This window comes from Vulpes vulpes, chromosome 4, assembly GCF_048418805.1.
Source record: "Vulpes vulpes isolate BD-2025 chromosome 4, VulVul3, whole genome shotgun sequence".
NCBI lineage: Eukaryota > Metazoa > Chordata > Mammalia > Carnivora > Canidae > Vulpes > Vulpes vulpes.
Genome location: NC_132783.1, coordinates 131286838 through 131302470, shown reverse-complemented (window position 1 = coordinate 131302470; position 15633 = coordinate 131286838). Strand labels below are relative to the sequence as shown.

Sequence of the window (15633 nt, the reverse complement as noted above, 5' to 3'; positions counted from 1 at the left end):
CATGGGCACTTGAATTGGGACACTGCTTTTTAGGTGTTTGTATAAGTTCCAGAGTCAGCTCTCAGAAGGCAACTCCTTTGTTCCCACATTCTTGGGGGCACCACAGTCATTCCCATGTGCCACCCACAGATGTCACTTCACATATGTCATTCTTTGTTTCATCATTTACCACCCATGCCAAATCTACCTCATGTTCTAGAATTACCTAGCAGTATCTGTCAGGTGCTAAATCTAGCAATTTACTCCTTCACCAGGAAATCATACTAACTTTCAAAATTGATATTTTTGAGATAGATCCTTTTGAGACCAAATGAGAAATAAAAGCTACAGTTGGATTTTGCTTCTGTTTTTAACATTTTCATGTAGATACCTGTCTGCCTCATCAGGAGAAATGCATTTATCAAGCTAAACCAGACACGATTGCAGATTTAGTAAGCTGGAGGTAGGGTAAAGAAGCAGGTGCTCCGGTCTTCCCAGCAGTCTCTCTCCATTTCCAGGACAAGAGGGTTTTGTATGAGTGGCTTTTTTGGCTGATGTCCCCTGAAAAGGTCTTACAGGCCCAAACTTGTTAGCCTATAGTACTGCTTGAGGTCAAAGGTAGATTTAAAAAAAGAAAAGAAAAAAAAAGAAGAAGTAAAGCCAGCAAATCACGGAAGTAGTAATTTGTGAAAGTTTGTTGTGCACATTCCAAAAAGACAGTTTGCAAGCCAAGAGCACTTAAAATATTGAATGAGGCTTAGAGGTATGTTGTTATAAAGCAGCTTATATAGTGTAAGGGCGATGAGTGTTTATTCTTTACAGTGATTAGCTATAATACTAGAATTCTCTTAACTGAAAGGAAATTGGTTAGTGGTTGCCTCCTATCAATTTTGGCAAACTATTTAAGTTTTGCTTATGATTTTCAGAGGCATAAGCAAGAAGTCACCCAGGTTAAGTTAATCTTGCTTGTCTTGCAAAGTAAGCTAAATTAAGATTTGCTTATATGACTAACTGATTCTGGTAAGGGAATTTTTAAGTGTGGTCTCTGTGTTTAATTTTAACATTGGATACTTGCAGTGCTTTTTTTCTCCCCTCCAAAATACCCTCAAATGGCTCTATCCGATAGAAATATAGCACAATCCACAAATGTGTCAGACATATATCTAATTCTAAATTTTCTAGTGGCCACGTTTAAAAAAAAAGGAAAAATAAATAGGCAAACTTTATTTAACTTAAATTAACATATTTAATATAATATTTAGTTTAATAATATATTTTATTTAACCTAATGTATCCAAAATATTATCATTCCAATGCATAATCAATATAAACAAAAGTATTAATGAGATACTTTATATTCCTTTTTGCATGCTAAATCTTCAAAATCTGTTGTGTATTCCATACTTAGAGCACATCGCAATTTAGACTAACCATATTTTAAGTGTTCAATAACCACATATCAGGTAGTGGCTATTGTGTTGGATGGTGTAGTTATAGAATATTTCTAACCTTAGCAATACATACTTAGCAACCAAGTAAATTGCCTTAGCTTAGTTGAGTTGAAATGAACTGGATTGACTTGAGTTGAACTCCTCATGAACTGCACTGTGTTTCCTCCAATCACCTGAGGCCATGGTCATTGGCACAAAGTGAGGTTGTCTATTGCAGGCCACTGGTTTTCTTAGCTCCTGGCATGGCTTCCCCTTCACATAGAGTGGCTCCTGGGGTTCAGACCCCTTAAAAGGATGTCCAGGCTCACAAGCCAACCATAGGGTGATCCCTTATTTTTCATTACTTATTAATATCCCTCTCCAAAAAGCAGGAGTAAACCAAGAATACCATTGTAGGTTCTTATTAAATTTCCAACAATACCAAGAACTTGCTACCTAAGGATTTATAAGTGAATATTTCACCATGCTTTACTTACAAATATATTCTAAACTCAATGAATGAACTAAAAGTCATTATCTTTTTTTCAACAACATATGTTTTACCTAAAATTCAGAAATGAGATATTGCTCCAATTTTCCCTATCCTTATTCATCCAATTATGACATGCTGCCATCGTCAGAACTTTCCATGTGACACTCCTCCCAGGGGGTATCCATCTGGCCTAACTTAAAAATTTGCTTTTAATATTTACTCTACTCCAAGGGTGAAAACCCAATTAGCTCAATGAGGGACACACTCTAGACACCCACACACATGCACACACCCACACACACACACACACACACACACACACAGATACACGCAATTAAAGCCAAAACAACTGCATACCCTATAAGATAACAGCTAATTAAAAAAAACAACAACCATAATTGGGGGTGGGACAATGTTAAGGAAGGCCTCACAAATAGTAAATATAGTTAGCCGATTAATAAACCTAAAATTTCTTCACCCATCTGTCTTTGTTTGAATGCAGGAGCATAACCAGTCACTCAAAGACCACGGCAGCCCAGAGCTGGGAGACTGCACCTAAAGCTGAGGCATCCTCCTCAGATTTTAACCCCATGCCCATCTCGCCTCAAGCCACAGACATAGTCTTTCTGCTCAGAGTCCAGGAACAATCCCAGAAAGGGCTCTCATAAGCACATGCTGAGAAAAGTATACTCACATCCAATTTACCAAAGAAAACCAACACATTCTGGATTGTAGGTAGTAAAGGATCTTTTTAGAACATATTCCCTATGACCTTTAAAAAAATCTGGTTAATGAGAAAAATTCATTCCATGTAAGTAAACTTGTACAAAACCTTTTTTTTCTGCCACTATCCCCACTTCCAATTTGAATCATCTATACCTTTTTGCAGAATTATTTGGCTAGAAGAGCATATAGGAAAAACAAAATAGTAATTATGTTTATCGCAGGAGAGGGAAATTAAGTTGAGGGTTGAGGAAGGAAGAGAAATGAGTACTTTTGTTTTTATTTTTCATTGTTATTTTTGCAATGAGAATACATACTTTGCTTCCTTTTCTAATACAGAACATTTCTTTCACCCTAGAAGGATGTCTCCTGTCCTGTTCCAGCCACTCATCCCCAGTGAGCAATCCATCACCCTTTGGTTTTGTCAGTTTCTCTTTTTTTTTTAAGATGTTATTTATTTATTCATGAGAGACACAGAAAGAGAGGCAGAGGGAGAAGCAGGCTCCCTGCAGAGAGCCTGACATGGGACTTGATCCCAGGACCCCGGGATAACCTGAGCCAAAGGCAGATGCTTAACCACTGAGCCACCCAGGATCCCCTGGTTTTGCCAGTTTCCAGTAGTTCTTATAAGTGGAATAGTTCTTGTAAGTGGAATAATAGACTGTTTACTCTTTTTTATATGAAATTTCTCACACAACAAAATGTTTTCAAGAAACATTTGGAGCAGTTTTCCAAAGTGGTTATACCATTCTATTCTGAAACCAACAAAGTGTGGGAACTATACATTGTCTCTGACATTTAGCTTTGAAATAGTATTTCATGGTTTCTCTTTATGTTTCTCAAATAGCAAATAATGTTGACCATCTTTTTGAGTATTTGCTGGCTATTTGTATGTCTTTTTGTGGCAGGTGTCTGTTAAAGTCTTTTGTCTTTTTTATTTAGTTATTTATCCTTTTATTGTTGATGGGTATGAATTCATTATATGTTCTGGCTACAATTCCTTTGTCAGCTATATGCGTTACAGCTATTTTCTGCCAGTGTATAGCTTGCCATTTCATTTTCTTAATGGTGTATTTTAATGGGGAGGAAGTTTTCATTTTGATGAAAGTTCAATGTGTCTTTTTTCCTCTTTTATGTTTAATTTTTGTGTGTGTCATTACTATCTTTGTCCACTCTCAAAGTCAGAAAGATATCTTCCTATATTTTTCTTCTACATATTTTATAGTTTGAGCCTTTACATTTAAATCTATAATTCATATCTAATTAATTTTGCTTGAGATTAAGGTTAATATTTTCCATATATTTATTCAGTTGTTCTAGGGCAGTTTGCTGAAAAAGTTTTCTCTTTCCCACTGAATTGATAAGGCACTTATATTGAAAATCAGTTAACTTTCTATGTGAGAGTCTATTTCTGAACCCTATAATTTCTATTGATCAATTTATCTATTTTTATGCTAGTGCTAAAGTGGCCTGTCATCGCTTTACAGTAAATTTGAAATCAGCTGCCCTGAATCTTCTATGTTTTACTTTTTCAATGTTGTTTTGGCTCTCCTGAGTTCTTTGTATTTCCACATGAATTTTAGAATCAGCTTGTCATTATTTTTAAATCCTGCTGAGATTTTGATTAATATTATATACACCAGGTTGGGAGAAATTGCTATCTTCTCACTACTAAATTTACAAATCCATGAATGTGCCTCTTTGTTTATTAGATCTCCTTTAATAACTCTAAGGAATGTTTTATAATTTCCATTGCAAAGGCCTTGAATATTCTTTTTGTTTTAAAAAGACTTTATTCATTTATTCATCAGAGAGAGAGAGAGAGAGAGAGAGAGGCAGAGACACAGGCAGAGGGAGAAGCAGGCTCCATGCAGGGAGCCCGATGTGGGACTCGATCCCGGGTCTACAGGATCATGCCCTGGGCTGAAGGCAGCACTAAACACTGAGCCACCCGGGCTGCCCTGAATATTCTTTATTAATCTTATCTCTAAGCATTTTATGTTTTTGTTGTTATCATAAATGGAACTGTTGTTTTTAAAATTTATTTTCTAATTGTTCGATACTATCCTATAGAAATATAATTGTCTTTTATATTCTGCCCTTGATGAATTCACCCTGCTAGTTCCTGTAATTGTGTTGGAGAATCTATACAACATTGACTGTACATAAAGAAAGGCTTTTTTATTTTGTTTCCAAACGGGGTGTCCTTTTGTTTGTTTGTTCCTCTTGCCTTGTGCACTGGCTAGAATCTCCAGTAAATAAAAATGGTGGAAGTGGATATTCCTGTTTTGTCCTTATTGTAGGGGAAAAATGTTCACAATATCACTATTAAATGTAATATTAACTGTAGTCTATTTGTAAATTTCCTTTATCAGGTTGAGGTAGTGTTTTTCTATTAATCATCTGCTGAGAGTTTTTATCATAAGTGGATATTGAATTTTGTCATTGTCTATCTGCATTACTTAACACAATCAGATTATTTATGCCTTTTGTTCTGGCAATATGGTGAATTGTAGGATTGATCTTTGCTGAATCTACCTTGATTTCCTGGGACATGTCCTACTTTCTCATAGTATTACCATCAATGTGTTAATATTTTCTTGAGGAACTTTGCATATATATTCTAGGAGGACATTTATCTGTGAATGTCTTTTCTGTAATATTTTGCCAGCTTTTGGTACCAGGATCGAGCTAACTTCATAAAGCAAATTGGAAAGAGTCTATATCTATTCTGTTTTCCGGAGTAATTTGTGTAGAATTGTCACTATTTCTTATATATTTTATAGAATTCACCAGCATAGAACCATCTGGCATAGAGTTTCCTTAGTAGGGAAGTTTGTTGATAATTAATGCAAATCCTCTGGAAGAAATAGAGCTATTGAGATATTCAACTTCTTCCTTATTTGTACTTTTGGGCAATACCTTTTTCTCAGTGATTGTTCTAACAGTTACAATATTCAACCTTAGCATAGTTTACTTAGAGTTAATATTGTACTATTTCATATACAAAATATAAGAAACTTACAACAGTATAATTCCACTTATCACATCCTATCTTATGCACTACTGTTATCTATTTGTACATCTACTATACACTATAAGTGCGACAGTAATGTTGTAATATTTGTTTTAAGCAATCAGTTATCTTTAAAGAATTTAAAGGAAGGAAATATACGTCTTTAACATTTACCAAAGTATACCATTTCTGGTACACCTAGTTGCTTCCTGTAGATCTGCAATTCCATGTGGTATCATTTCCCTCTAGTCTAAAGAAGTTTATAGAAAAATCATCTCAATTTTTATTTATGTAGAAATATCTTCACTTAGCCTTCATTATTGAAGAATATTTTGTGCATATAAGAATTCAAAGTGGACATATTTTCTTTCTCTCTTTCAGAGTTTTAAAGATATTATTCCAGTGTCTTCTGGTTCCCATAGTTTCTGATCAAAAGTGATATTTTTCCCTAGATACTTTTAAAATTTTCTATTTGCTCTTATTTTCCAGTGATTTGACTGTGATGTGCCTTGGTATGGTTTCCATGCTTGGATTGGCTGAGATTCTTAAACTTAAAAAAGACATTTTTATTACATTTGGGAAATTTGGAGCCATTATTTTGTATCTATTTTTTTTCATCCAGGTGCTTTATCTTTTCTTGTTCTGGAACTCTAATTATATATTTATTTATCCCCTTGACATCATCCTATAGGTCACTAAGAGTTTCTGTTATCTCAGACTGAAAACTTGCTATGGGCTCTGTCTCCAAGTTTATTGACCCTTTTCTCTGCCATTTCCAATCTGCCATTAAGCTCATCCAATACAGTCGGTGCATTTTTACGAATTTTAGATTTACTTGTCAGTTACAGTATTTTCATCTTTTACAGTTTACACTTCCCCACTAACATTACACATCTACTCAGTCATTATGGCCATATTCTTTGTTTAGCCCTTGAACATATTTACAAAAGCTGCTTTAAAGTTCTTTTCCGCTAATTCCAATGTCTGGTTACTTTAGGGTCAGTTTACATTGACTACTTTTTGTCTTGTCTCTGGGTCTCATTTTTCTTTTTTAGTCATTGTAGTAGCTTTTGGTTATAGGAAAGACACTATTGGGGGGCACCTGGGTGGCCCAGTGGTTGAGCATCTGCCTTTGGCGCAGGATGTGGTCCGAAGTCCTGGGATTGAGTCCTACATCAGGCTCCCCGCGTGCTTCTCCCTCTGCCTGTGTCTCTGCCTTTCTCTCTCTGTGTGTTTCTCATAAATAAATAAATATTTTTTTTAAAAAAAGGAAAGACACTATTGTTAATAGGTTTTCTGCATTCTGTTAACTTCCTCTGCTGAGTGTTAGTTTTAGCTCTTTTAGTTGGTTAACAGGACTGGATTCATCTTCGAATTCTTTTTTCTTTTGAGACAGCACCTAAAATCTCAGCTCAGTTTTTGCTACAGCCATCTAGCTATTGCTTTGGTTTTTTATTGCCATGGTTTCCTTAGAGTCTCTTCCTCACTTGACAATTAAAAGGACACATAATGACATGAGCATAGTTTATATACAGATCTAGTGTCTTCCATCCCCATAGCTTCCTCATTTCTAGGCTGTTCCCCATTAAAAATATCCATTCATGCAAGTAGTCCTCTAACTTCTAAATACAATAAAATGGTGACTCTCCATCAGATTCTAAATGTCTACCACAGTGTACCCAAGGAATGCCATCGAACAAAGAAAAAGAAAAAAGCAGAAACAAGGGTCTCAACCACCTGTTTACCAAGGGATAAAATTCCCTCTTGTTTTGGCATACTTTTGGTTACTGAAGCTTTTAAATAGATCTTCAAAAATAGCTTGTCCAAGGTTCATGATAGTTATATATTGGAGGGCTAGTATGATATAAGTTGTTCTGCTATTACTGGAACTCAAAGTTATACTTTTTATTTTGAATAGCACAATGGGGAGCTTTTGATGTTAGTTGTACAATAGGCAATAATCTCTCTTCCTCAGTGTCCTGAAAGCTTGATCCTAATTGGGAAGAGGAAGTCACAGAAGTGACAAAACTCAATTTCTAGAGCATTGTTGTCGCATGTTAAGCTAGGAAACATGGGAAGAAGGATTGCTTTTAAAGTCCATTGATGAGGTAAAAATGGAGTACAGTCAAAATTACCTTAGAATTTAATGTATATAATCCTTTGGATATTGTATCATTTTCTTTAACTTTTTTGGGGTCAGTATTTCTTTACAGGTTTTATTTCCTCAGTTTATTTCTGCAGGACATCAAAAAGAGCAATTACCTTCTCACCTAAATAGAGTATTTGTTTTTTGATGATCAATTATTTAAAAATAGGAATTTTCCATCTTTTTCATGAACATGCTTTGACTGTTGCATCTAATGCCTAAATATATTATCACTAGGTATGATGGTAGCAAGAAGGCACATTATTTAATTCTCTCTCTCTCTTTCTCTCCCTCTCTCTCAAGCACCTACCCATCCGCATACCTATGGACACAGCTGAAGCCATACAACTGAAATGTACATGTAATGCTATTCCATTATATACAGAAACTCCTACTTGAATTAAGATAGATTCCCTTTTTGTTTCTACAGTGGAGCTCTTTTGAATGTAAAATGTCTGACTTTTAATAAACTGCAAGAGATGTATTTCATCAAGACAAAGAAATTCTTACTCATTGGAGACAGTGAAATATATGTGAAGCTTGAAGGAAAGAATATAACTTCCAAGAAATTGAACATAGTCCGGATAGGTAAGAAGTTTTTTATGTGGGAGTATGTTTGCCATTTAGGGATATATGAAGACACTGATTATCTCTGGACTTTCTGCATGTTAAAAGTAGACAAATGATGAAAGCTATTTTCATTTCAATAGGGAAGAGCAAATTCCCTAATGGAAGGAATTTGTTAAAGAAATCAAAGTCGTGAAACACATGCCACTAATTCTTACTATCAGAGAATTCTGAGGGTCTTCAAACTCAGCTATGAAAAAATTAAAAATAAAATAAAAAATAAATAAAATAAATAAAAAATTAAAAAACTCAGCTATGAAGGATAGTAATTACAGGAAGAGTTCATCTGTGTGAAGTCTCGCTGGAGATAGGCCTCTGTTATCCACCAACATATGTCCTTTCCTTCCTCATCTTACCCTCTCCCGAATTCCTTGTAGTCTTCTTCCCATATATACACCATATTCTGAGTGTGTTTAGTTAAATTATCAAGTTATTCTGAAAAGTAAATATGACTTCTGTATTAGAGTTCTCCAGAGCAAACAGAACCAATATAAGATATAGATAGGTGATAGATGATAGATAGATAGTTAGATAGATAGATAGGTAAATAGATAGAATGAATATAGATAGAGATGTAGATAGAGATATGAAAGAGGTTCATTTTAAAGAATTGCTCACATGATTATGGGGGATGGCAAGTCTGAAATCTGTAGGGCAAGCCAGAATGGTAGGCATTCAGATAAGACTGGATATCACAGTCTTGAGTCCAAATCACACAGGGAAAGGCCACAGTCTGGAACCTCAAGCAGGGTTTGTATATTGCAATCTTGAAACAAAATTGTATCTTTTCAGGAGATCTCAGTCTTTGCTGTTTTTTTTAAGTTTATTTATTTATTTAAGTAATCTCTACATGCAATTTGGGGCTTGAACTCATAACCTGAAGATCAAGAGTGGCATGATCTTCTGACTGAGCCAGCACAGTACCCTCAGTCTTTGCTTTTAAAGCCTTCATCTGATTGCATGAGGAGCACCACATTATGGAGAGTAATCTTGTTTTACTCAAAGTATACTGAGTTAAATGTTAATGTAAAATATACCTGTAGACTAGTGTTTGACCAAACAAGTGAGCACACAGCCTAGCCAAGCTGACACATGAAATTACTTCTTCCTAAGAGACTTATTATTGAGAAGTGAGCATAGTCAATCTTATTTGGCCTAGGATATTCATATTACACTGCCAAGAAAAGATATAACAATTATATTTCAAATAAAATTATAATCTTAATTGGTAAACTCATCTACCTGTGTCCTTTGGCTCTATTTAATAACCATATACATAATAATATAAATTAGTAAATCCATTCAATTACCTGGTTATAAGTTAATATTAATCACCATTTCACCATTTGGTTACTAGGCAAGTATATCAAAAGTTAATCAGAAAGATTGAGAATATAGACACAAGAAAGTTTTTCCCATTTCTTACAGATTATGACCCTGGGGTGAATAAAGTTCTTTTCAAAGCCTCAGAGAGACTGCTATAGGAGAATATCTAAGCCAATCACAATGCATCAGGGCAATAGATTAATAACTACCCATATTTATTCTACCTATGGATATTTACAGATGAAACAATATACATAGGGGGGATATTGGCCAAAGGGATTGAAGAGATGCATTCTTTTGCTGGTTTTAAATACTATAGCTCACTCCCTCTGCCCACTCTCAACCCCCTCTTCAGCACCCAAAAAGAAGATTAGAGATAAGAAAGCAGTACCCATTAGTGACGACAAGGTGGTGAGAAGCTTTGAGTCTATCTCAGCTTTGTTTCACTAAATTGGTAAAATAAAGAGTAAAAGCAAAAGTTCCATCTGTGAATAATCATCCTGTAAGAAGGCAAGGATAGTGAAAAAGAGACATTGCGTAGAGGGTTGTACATGTTGGACACACAGCAACATAGGCCACAACCTCTGTGAGTGCTAAGAAGGAGATGACAAGGTAATTCTGAGTATGGGACACAAACAACCTGGGTTTTGTCATTGGTAGACTCGGCCATCATAGATGGATGGCCAGTTGGTGCACTGCACAAGAGCACCGTATCTAAAGGTTTACCACTGGAATTTCAATATATTCACTTCTCTGAGAGCAAGTAGAGAGGGTAGAAATTCTCAGTCCTCTGACAGACTCCTGGCATTTTAGAGAGTGAGCAAGTGATACTCAATACTCCAGGTAGCACCCTGTCCATCTGAATCCCCAGATCATACCTACTGCTCTCAGAGGCCCATTTTCTATGCCCCAGCAGAAGCAAACCTAACAAGCCACATCTGAGGAGCCAAGGAAGAAAGCAGTTGTGTTCACACCTGGTAGCATGGGGCCCCATGAACTGAGTGCTGTGAGCCTCTTGGAGCTTTGGAAAGCGCCCATGAGCAAGCAGGATGAGAGATAGTAGAGGCATGTCGCTGGTAGAACCTTCTTCTGATACTTAAGTGACATTTCATTGGCAGAACTATCATTTAATTGAATTGAAACTGGAAGCCCCTGATTGAGCCCAAGACCCCTGTAAGCATCTGGCCCTCACTTCCCCTTCTTCAGGTGTGGGCCCTCTGATAAAGCTAGAGGGGCAGCTTCCTCACTTCCCATTTGTCTTGGTGGGGTGAATCTGTATAATTGTTCAGACTGTTTCCAGAATAAATTAACTTATAAAAATTTTGCTTGAGGAATGAGCAACTTCTTCTAATGTGCTCAAAGACACCCTTTGGGCCAGAGACAGACCTGGACAAGCCAGTATGACATAATGGAGCACAGAAACAAAAGCTAAATAAAGAAGAGTTAGCCTCAGAATCAGACAGAATTAGAATTAAATACTATCAAACCATTTTATAGGAGCCTGAACTTAACCTCTCTAAGACTCAGTTTCCTTATTAGTATAGTAGTAATAAGGGATTGTTGGTGGAAGCTTGTGTAAGTAAAGCACTTGGTGCTTAGTAGGTAGATAATCAATATCAGTCTGTTTTTCACTTAATTCTTCCATTATCGGAAGTCCTTGGGAGATGAGGATGAGGCAAGGAATTCAGTGTCAGAGATTTCACTGAGAGTGTAAATCTCAATTATTCCCTTGAATGAAGGGTAGAAACTGGCTTGGCAGGTGTGAGGGGTTGACAGGATTCTCTGTTGATCTGTTTCTCTACACCCAACCCCCTTTCCCCTTGCTCCCCCAGGGCACCTTCCCTTTCTGTAGTACATCTAAGAGTAGAAAAGGATAAACTTCCTCTTTTACAAGACATTGAAGGGCGAAGAAGGAGACACTTCCTCTTTTTCAGGATCTCTGGGGCAATGCAGGAAAAACTTAGGCGGTTACTGCTATGAACAAGTGACTACAATAAGTGAGCCAGACTCCATCACATGAATTCACTTCACCGGGTCGGCAAGTCAAGGCTAAAGCCCAACTCAGATAACTTAGAATCCAGCTCAGTCCACAGAGTAATAATTTGATGAACACATACTAATGTCATTAATAGGTTTAGATTAGATTTTAGCCTATGTGCTCCCCACCTCTGCCTGAGATCAGCCATGCAAAAACGTGGCTGTTCCATCTTTAGAAAATGAACATCCCAGACTTTGGTGATAAAGCAGCTAAGAACCCAAGACAGGAAAGCCCCTGGTCGATGATAGGGAGGCTGCCTGACATGCACGCTTTTCAAGGAATTTAGTACCTCTCTCAGGGTTGATTTCTGCCTGAAATAAAACCTATCTCCTTCCAATAGCATTTTATACTCGGTGCATGGGATCTTAAGAAGAACTTTACATGACAGGCAGGCAGAAGGCAGAGACAAGAAAAGAATTTAAAACTATTATGTACTAGACTGAAGTCACACTGGAAGCTATGAGCTTAGGGCCAGGATGCAGACCCTCAACTTCTGCATAGCTGAGGTGAGGTACAAGGCTCCCACCTTACAACCCGATTTCATTGGAGGGTTCAAAGTTTACATACTCCTAGTTAGTAGCAAGTTCTCTAGTATTTAAAAGGCAAAGAGAATGTGTTTTAGTGTAGAATTAGCACTAACTGCTCTAACAAATAAGCCCTAAAACATATGATGTCTCAAACACAGTAAGTTTATTTCTTGCTCACATGAGGGCCAAAATGGTTATTTCTTATCTGTGGGTGGTGCTCCTCCAAGCAACATTCAGAGTTCTTTCATCTTGGGGTTCCACTGTCTTCAACATGTGACTCCAAGTGGTGGAAAGGGAATAAGCATAGGGTCATACACGTAAGGTTTCTGAGCCAGGATGGGAGGTGGTACACATCACTTCCACCCACACTGCTCACAAGGCCACACACCCACAGCCAGAGGGGCTGGAAAGTGTACTCAGGCTTTGAACCAGGAAGAAGAAGAAATGGTTTTCTGAACTGCTGCCCAGTTACTGACCCAGAAAAAGAATGTGATTTTTCAGAATAGATGAACTTTAAAAAGTATAATTATATTCTTCACTGCCCTATTGACTGACATCCTTTCTTTTTCCTTTCTAGTTAAACCTGAGGCTCCTTTTGACTTAAGAGTCGTCTATCGAGAGGGAGCGAATGACTTTCTGGTGACATTTAACACATCTCACTTACAAAAGAAGTATGTGAAAGAATTAGTGCATGAGGTAGCCTATCGCCAAGAAAAAAATGAAAATGACTGGATGGTATGTAGATTAATGACCTTTATCCATTATAACATTCATAAAGATGTATGTAAAAATATACTTAATAAATAAATTTATATAAAATACATAAAATTATAAAATATTTACATAAAACTCTAAAATAAAAACTTCTTAATGTCACAAATTTTATTGTTCCAGAGGTACATTTACCTGGGGAGGGCCCCTAGCAATTCTGTGTTCAAAATATACCCTTTACTGAGAGAAGCTCCGCAAAGTATAAAAGTTTCAGGTTTCACAAAACCTAGATCTTCCCTGGGCCATCCCATTCTAGCTCTCATGTTTTTTCTTGCTCTATGTTTTGTCTTTATAATGTCTCTAAATTAGGTTGTTGAACTCACAGTATAGATTAAGACCAAAGAAATCCTCTTTATTTGGGGGGTCTCAAAAAGTACACAACTCTCACAGGCAAATCAGGCAAAAACCATGAACAAGTCATAGGGGGAATTTGGTTCATGGGAGTTGTGGAAGCAGCTTAAAGTATGGAGGTAGATGGAATATTTTTCTTCATGTTCTTTTTTTTTTTTTTTCTAAAAACCTGAGTTCTTCATCCTTGAAGTAACAACCTTCATTTGTATCATAATCTGGAGTATTATTTAGACTCCATGAGTCCTGTCATTGGAATGGTCTGGCTGTCCCTGAAATCTGTCTTGGGGAAAAGATGGGAAGAAAAGTAGAGTATTATCCCAGATTTTTCAGGTTCCTCTGAGCCTACTGGCTTATCTTCTGTTCTTTTTTTGTACCACATGAGCAAAAACCAGATGATGACTTCTTCTCAAGGTGAAAAGAGTATCTACTCATCCATACTGATCTCTTTGCTCAAGCCAGGATTAGCCTTCTCTGTTCAGAGCATGCTTCTCTACAGTACTTAGATTATATGTAATGTCTGTCCCAAACAGCCTCTCCCTCTTTCTACCCACCCACCACAAAAACTAGGTTAGTTTGATCCTGCCCTCCTGAGTCTTCATCTGAAAATTGCACCAGTGAAAGAGCAACTATAGTGGAGAGAAGGATTTTTAAAATGGTATCAGGACAGTCAGTTTACTGCTTGTGGAAATAAACTAAGTTAAATGCCTAACTTGCTCCATATAAAAAAAATAATGTAAGGAAATTATTTAAAAGTGAAACTCTAAAAAAGGTAGAAAAATATATGTAAATGTCTATATAATCTTGAAATGAAGAAGAATATTCTAAGCATAAAAGCAGTAAAAAAAAAGAAAAAAGAAAAAAGAAATATCAGAAAGGGAGACAGAACATAAAGACTCCTAACTCTGGGAAACAAACTAGGGCTGGTGGAAGGGGAGGAGGGCGGGGGGTGGGGGTGAATGGGTGACGGGCACTGAGGAGGGCACTTGACGGGATGAGCACTGGGTGTTATTCTGTATGTTGGTAAATTGAACACCAATTGAACACCAATAAAAAATAAATTTATTATAAAAAAAAGATGGCTACATGTGACTACATAAAAATAAAGGCTTATAAATGTCAGCATACATAATAAAGTCATAAGGCAAATTAGAAATTAGGATTAAATTGCCACACATACAAGGACAGATGGTTAATATCTTTCATCTATAAAAAGGTCTTATAAATCATTAAGGAAAGGATAAAAGTAACAACAGAAAAATTAAGAAACTTGGAAATGTCTCATAAAATAAATACATAAATTCAATAAATATATGAAAACTAATAATTGAATAAGTCATTCCATTGTTAAAAATGTACATAACAATGGAATATTAACTTTTTACTCCTCAAACTTAAAGATGCTTTTTTTCCCTTAAGGATAATACACATTTTTGAAGGTGCTGTAGCCTCTATATTGCTATCTGCAATGTAGAATGGGATCTTTCTAGAGAGAAATTATTCCTGCTCACTAACCTTACTATTCCCTTTTATTTCCCGTTGGAATGTGAAAGGGGTGAAATGGAGGAGAAAACTGAAGTGTAGAAAGGAAGGTGAGAGCCTGGGAGTGATTTATAATCTCCTGGAGTGGGAGAGTCCAGCTCACCTGAACAAAGAACCATGGTACTGTTGCCCTCCTTGGCCACTGGTAGCATCATTTAGAAGCTCACACTTCATGACTCCTTTCTTAATGAGAGTACCCATATGACCAAGGGCATTCAATATGAAATGATTTGAGGGATCTGGGCAGCACTTCTTTTTCAATCCTAAAAATGTAATGCCACGTTTTGCTCTTTAGTGTGTGAACTTATCCAGTACAAAGCTGACACTCCTACAGAGAAAGCTACAACCTGATGCAATGTATGAGATTAAAGTCCGGTCCATCCCTAACGCCAACTATTTCCAAGGCTTCTGGAGTGAATGGAGTCCAAGCTTCCACTTTAGAACTCCAGAGATCACAGGTGGGAAGTGACCACAGAGTGCTTCGCGTGTCAAAGTGTGTGAGTAAGAGTCAGAGGCAGAGAAGTGAAATGAACCCACAAGTTAGGACTCCTCCGAGGGCATCCTTATGCTGTCTTTGGAGAATGACTTGCCATCTTTGCCCCTTTGGTGAGGAACAAGGAAGTGGTGGAACAGGGCCCTTGGTCATTGATCAAATGACCCTTCTGGT

General features: G+C 36.8%; 1 protein-coding gene across 1 annotated transcript in view; it reads left to right on the top strand.

Annotated features, from left to right (window-relative positions):
• Positions 1 to 15633, top strand: part of IL7R (interleukin 7 receptor) — a 34319-nt gene that overhangs the window by 13034 nt on the left and 5652 nt on the right. Inside the window, exons 5-7 of the mRNA XM_026016729.2 lie at positions 8218 to 8375; positions 12883 to 13040; positions 15262 to 15424. Coding sequence (XP_025872514.2) covers positions 8218 to 8375; positions 12883 to 13040; positions 15262 to 15424 — 479 coding nt within the window. The remainder of the gene's footprint in view (positions 1 to 8217; positions 8376 to 12882; positions 13041 to 15261; positions 15425 to 15633) is intronic.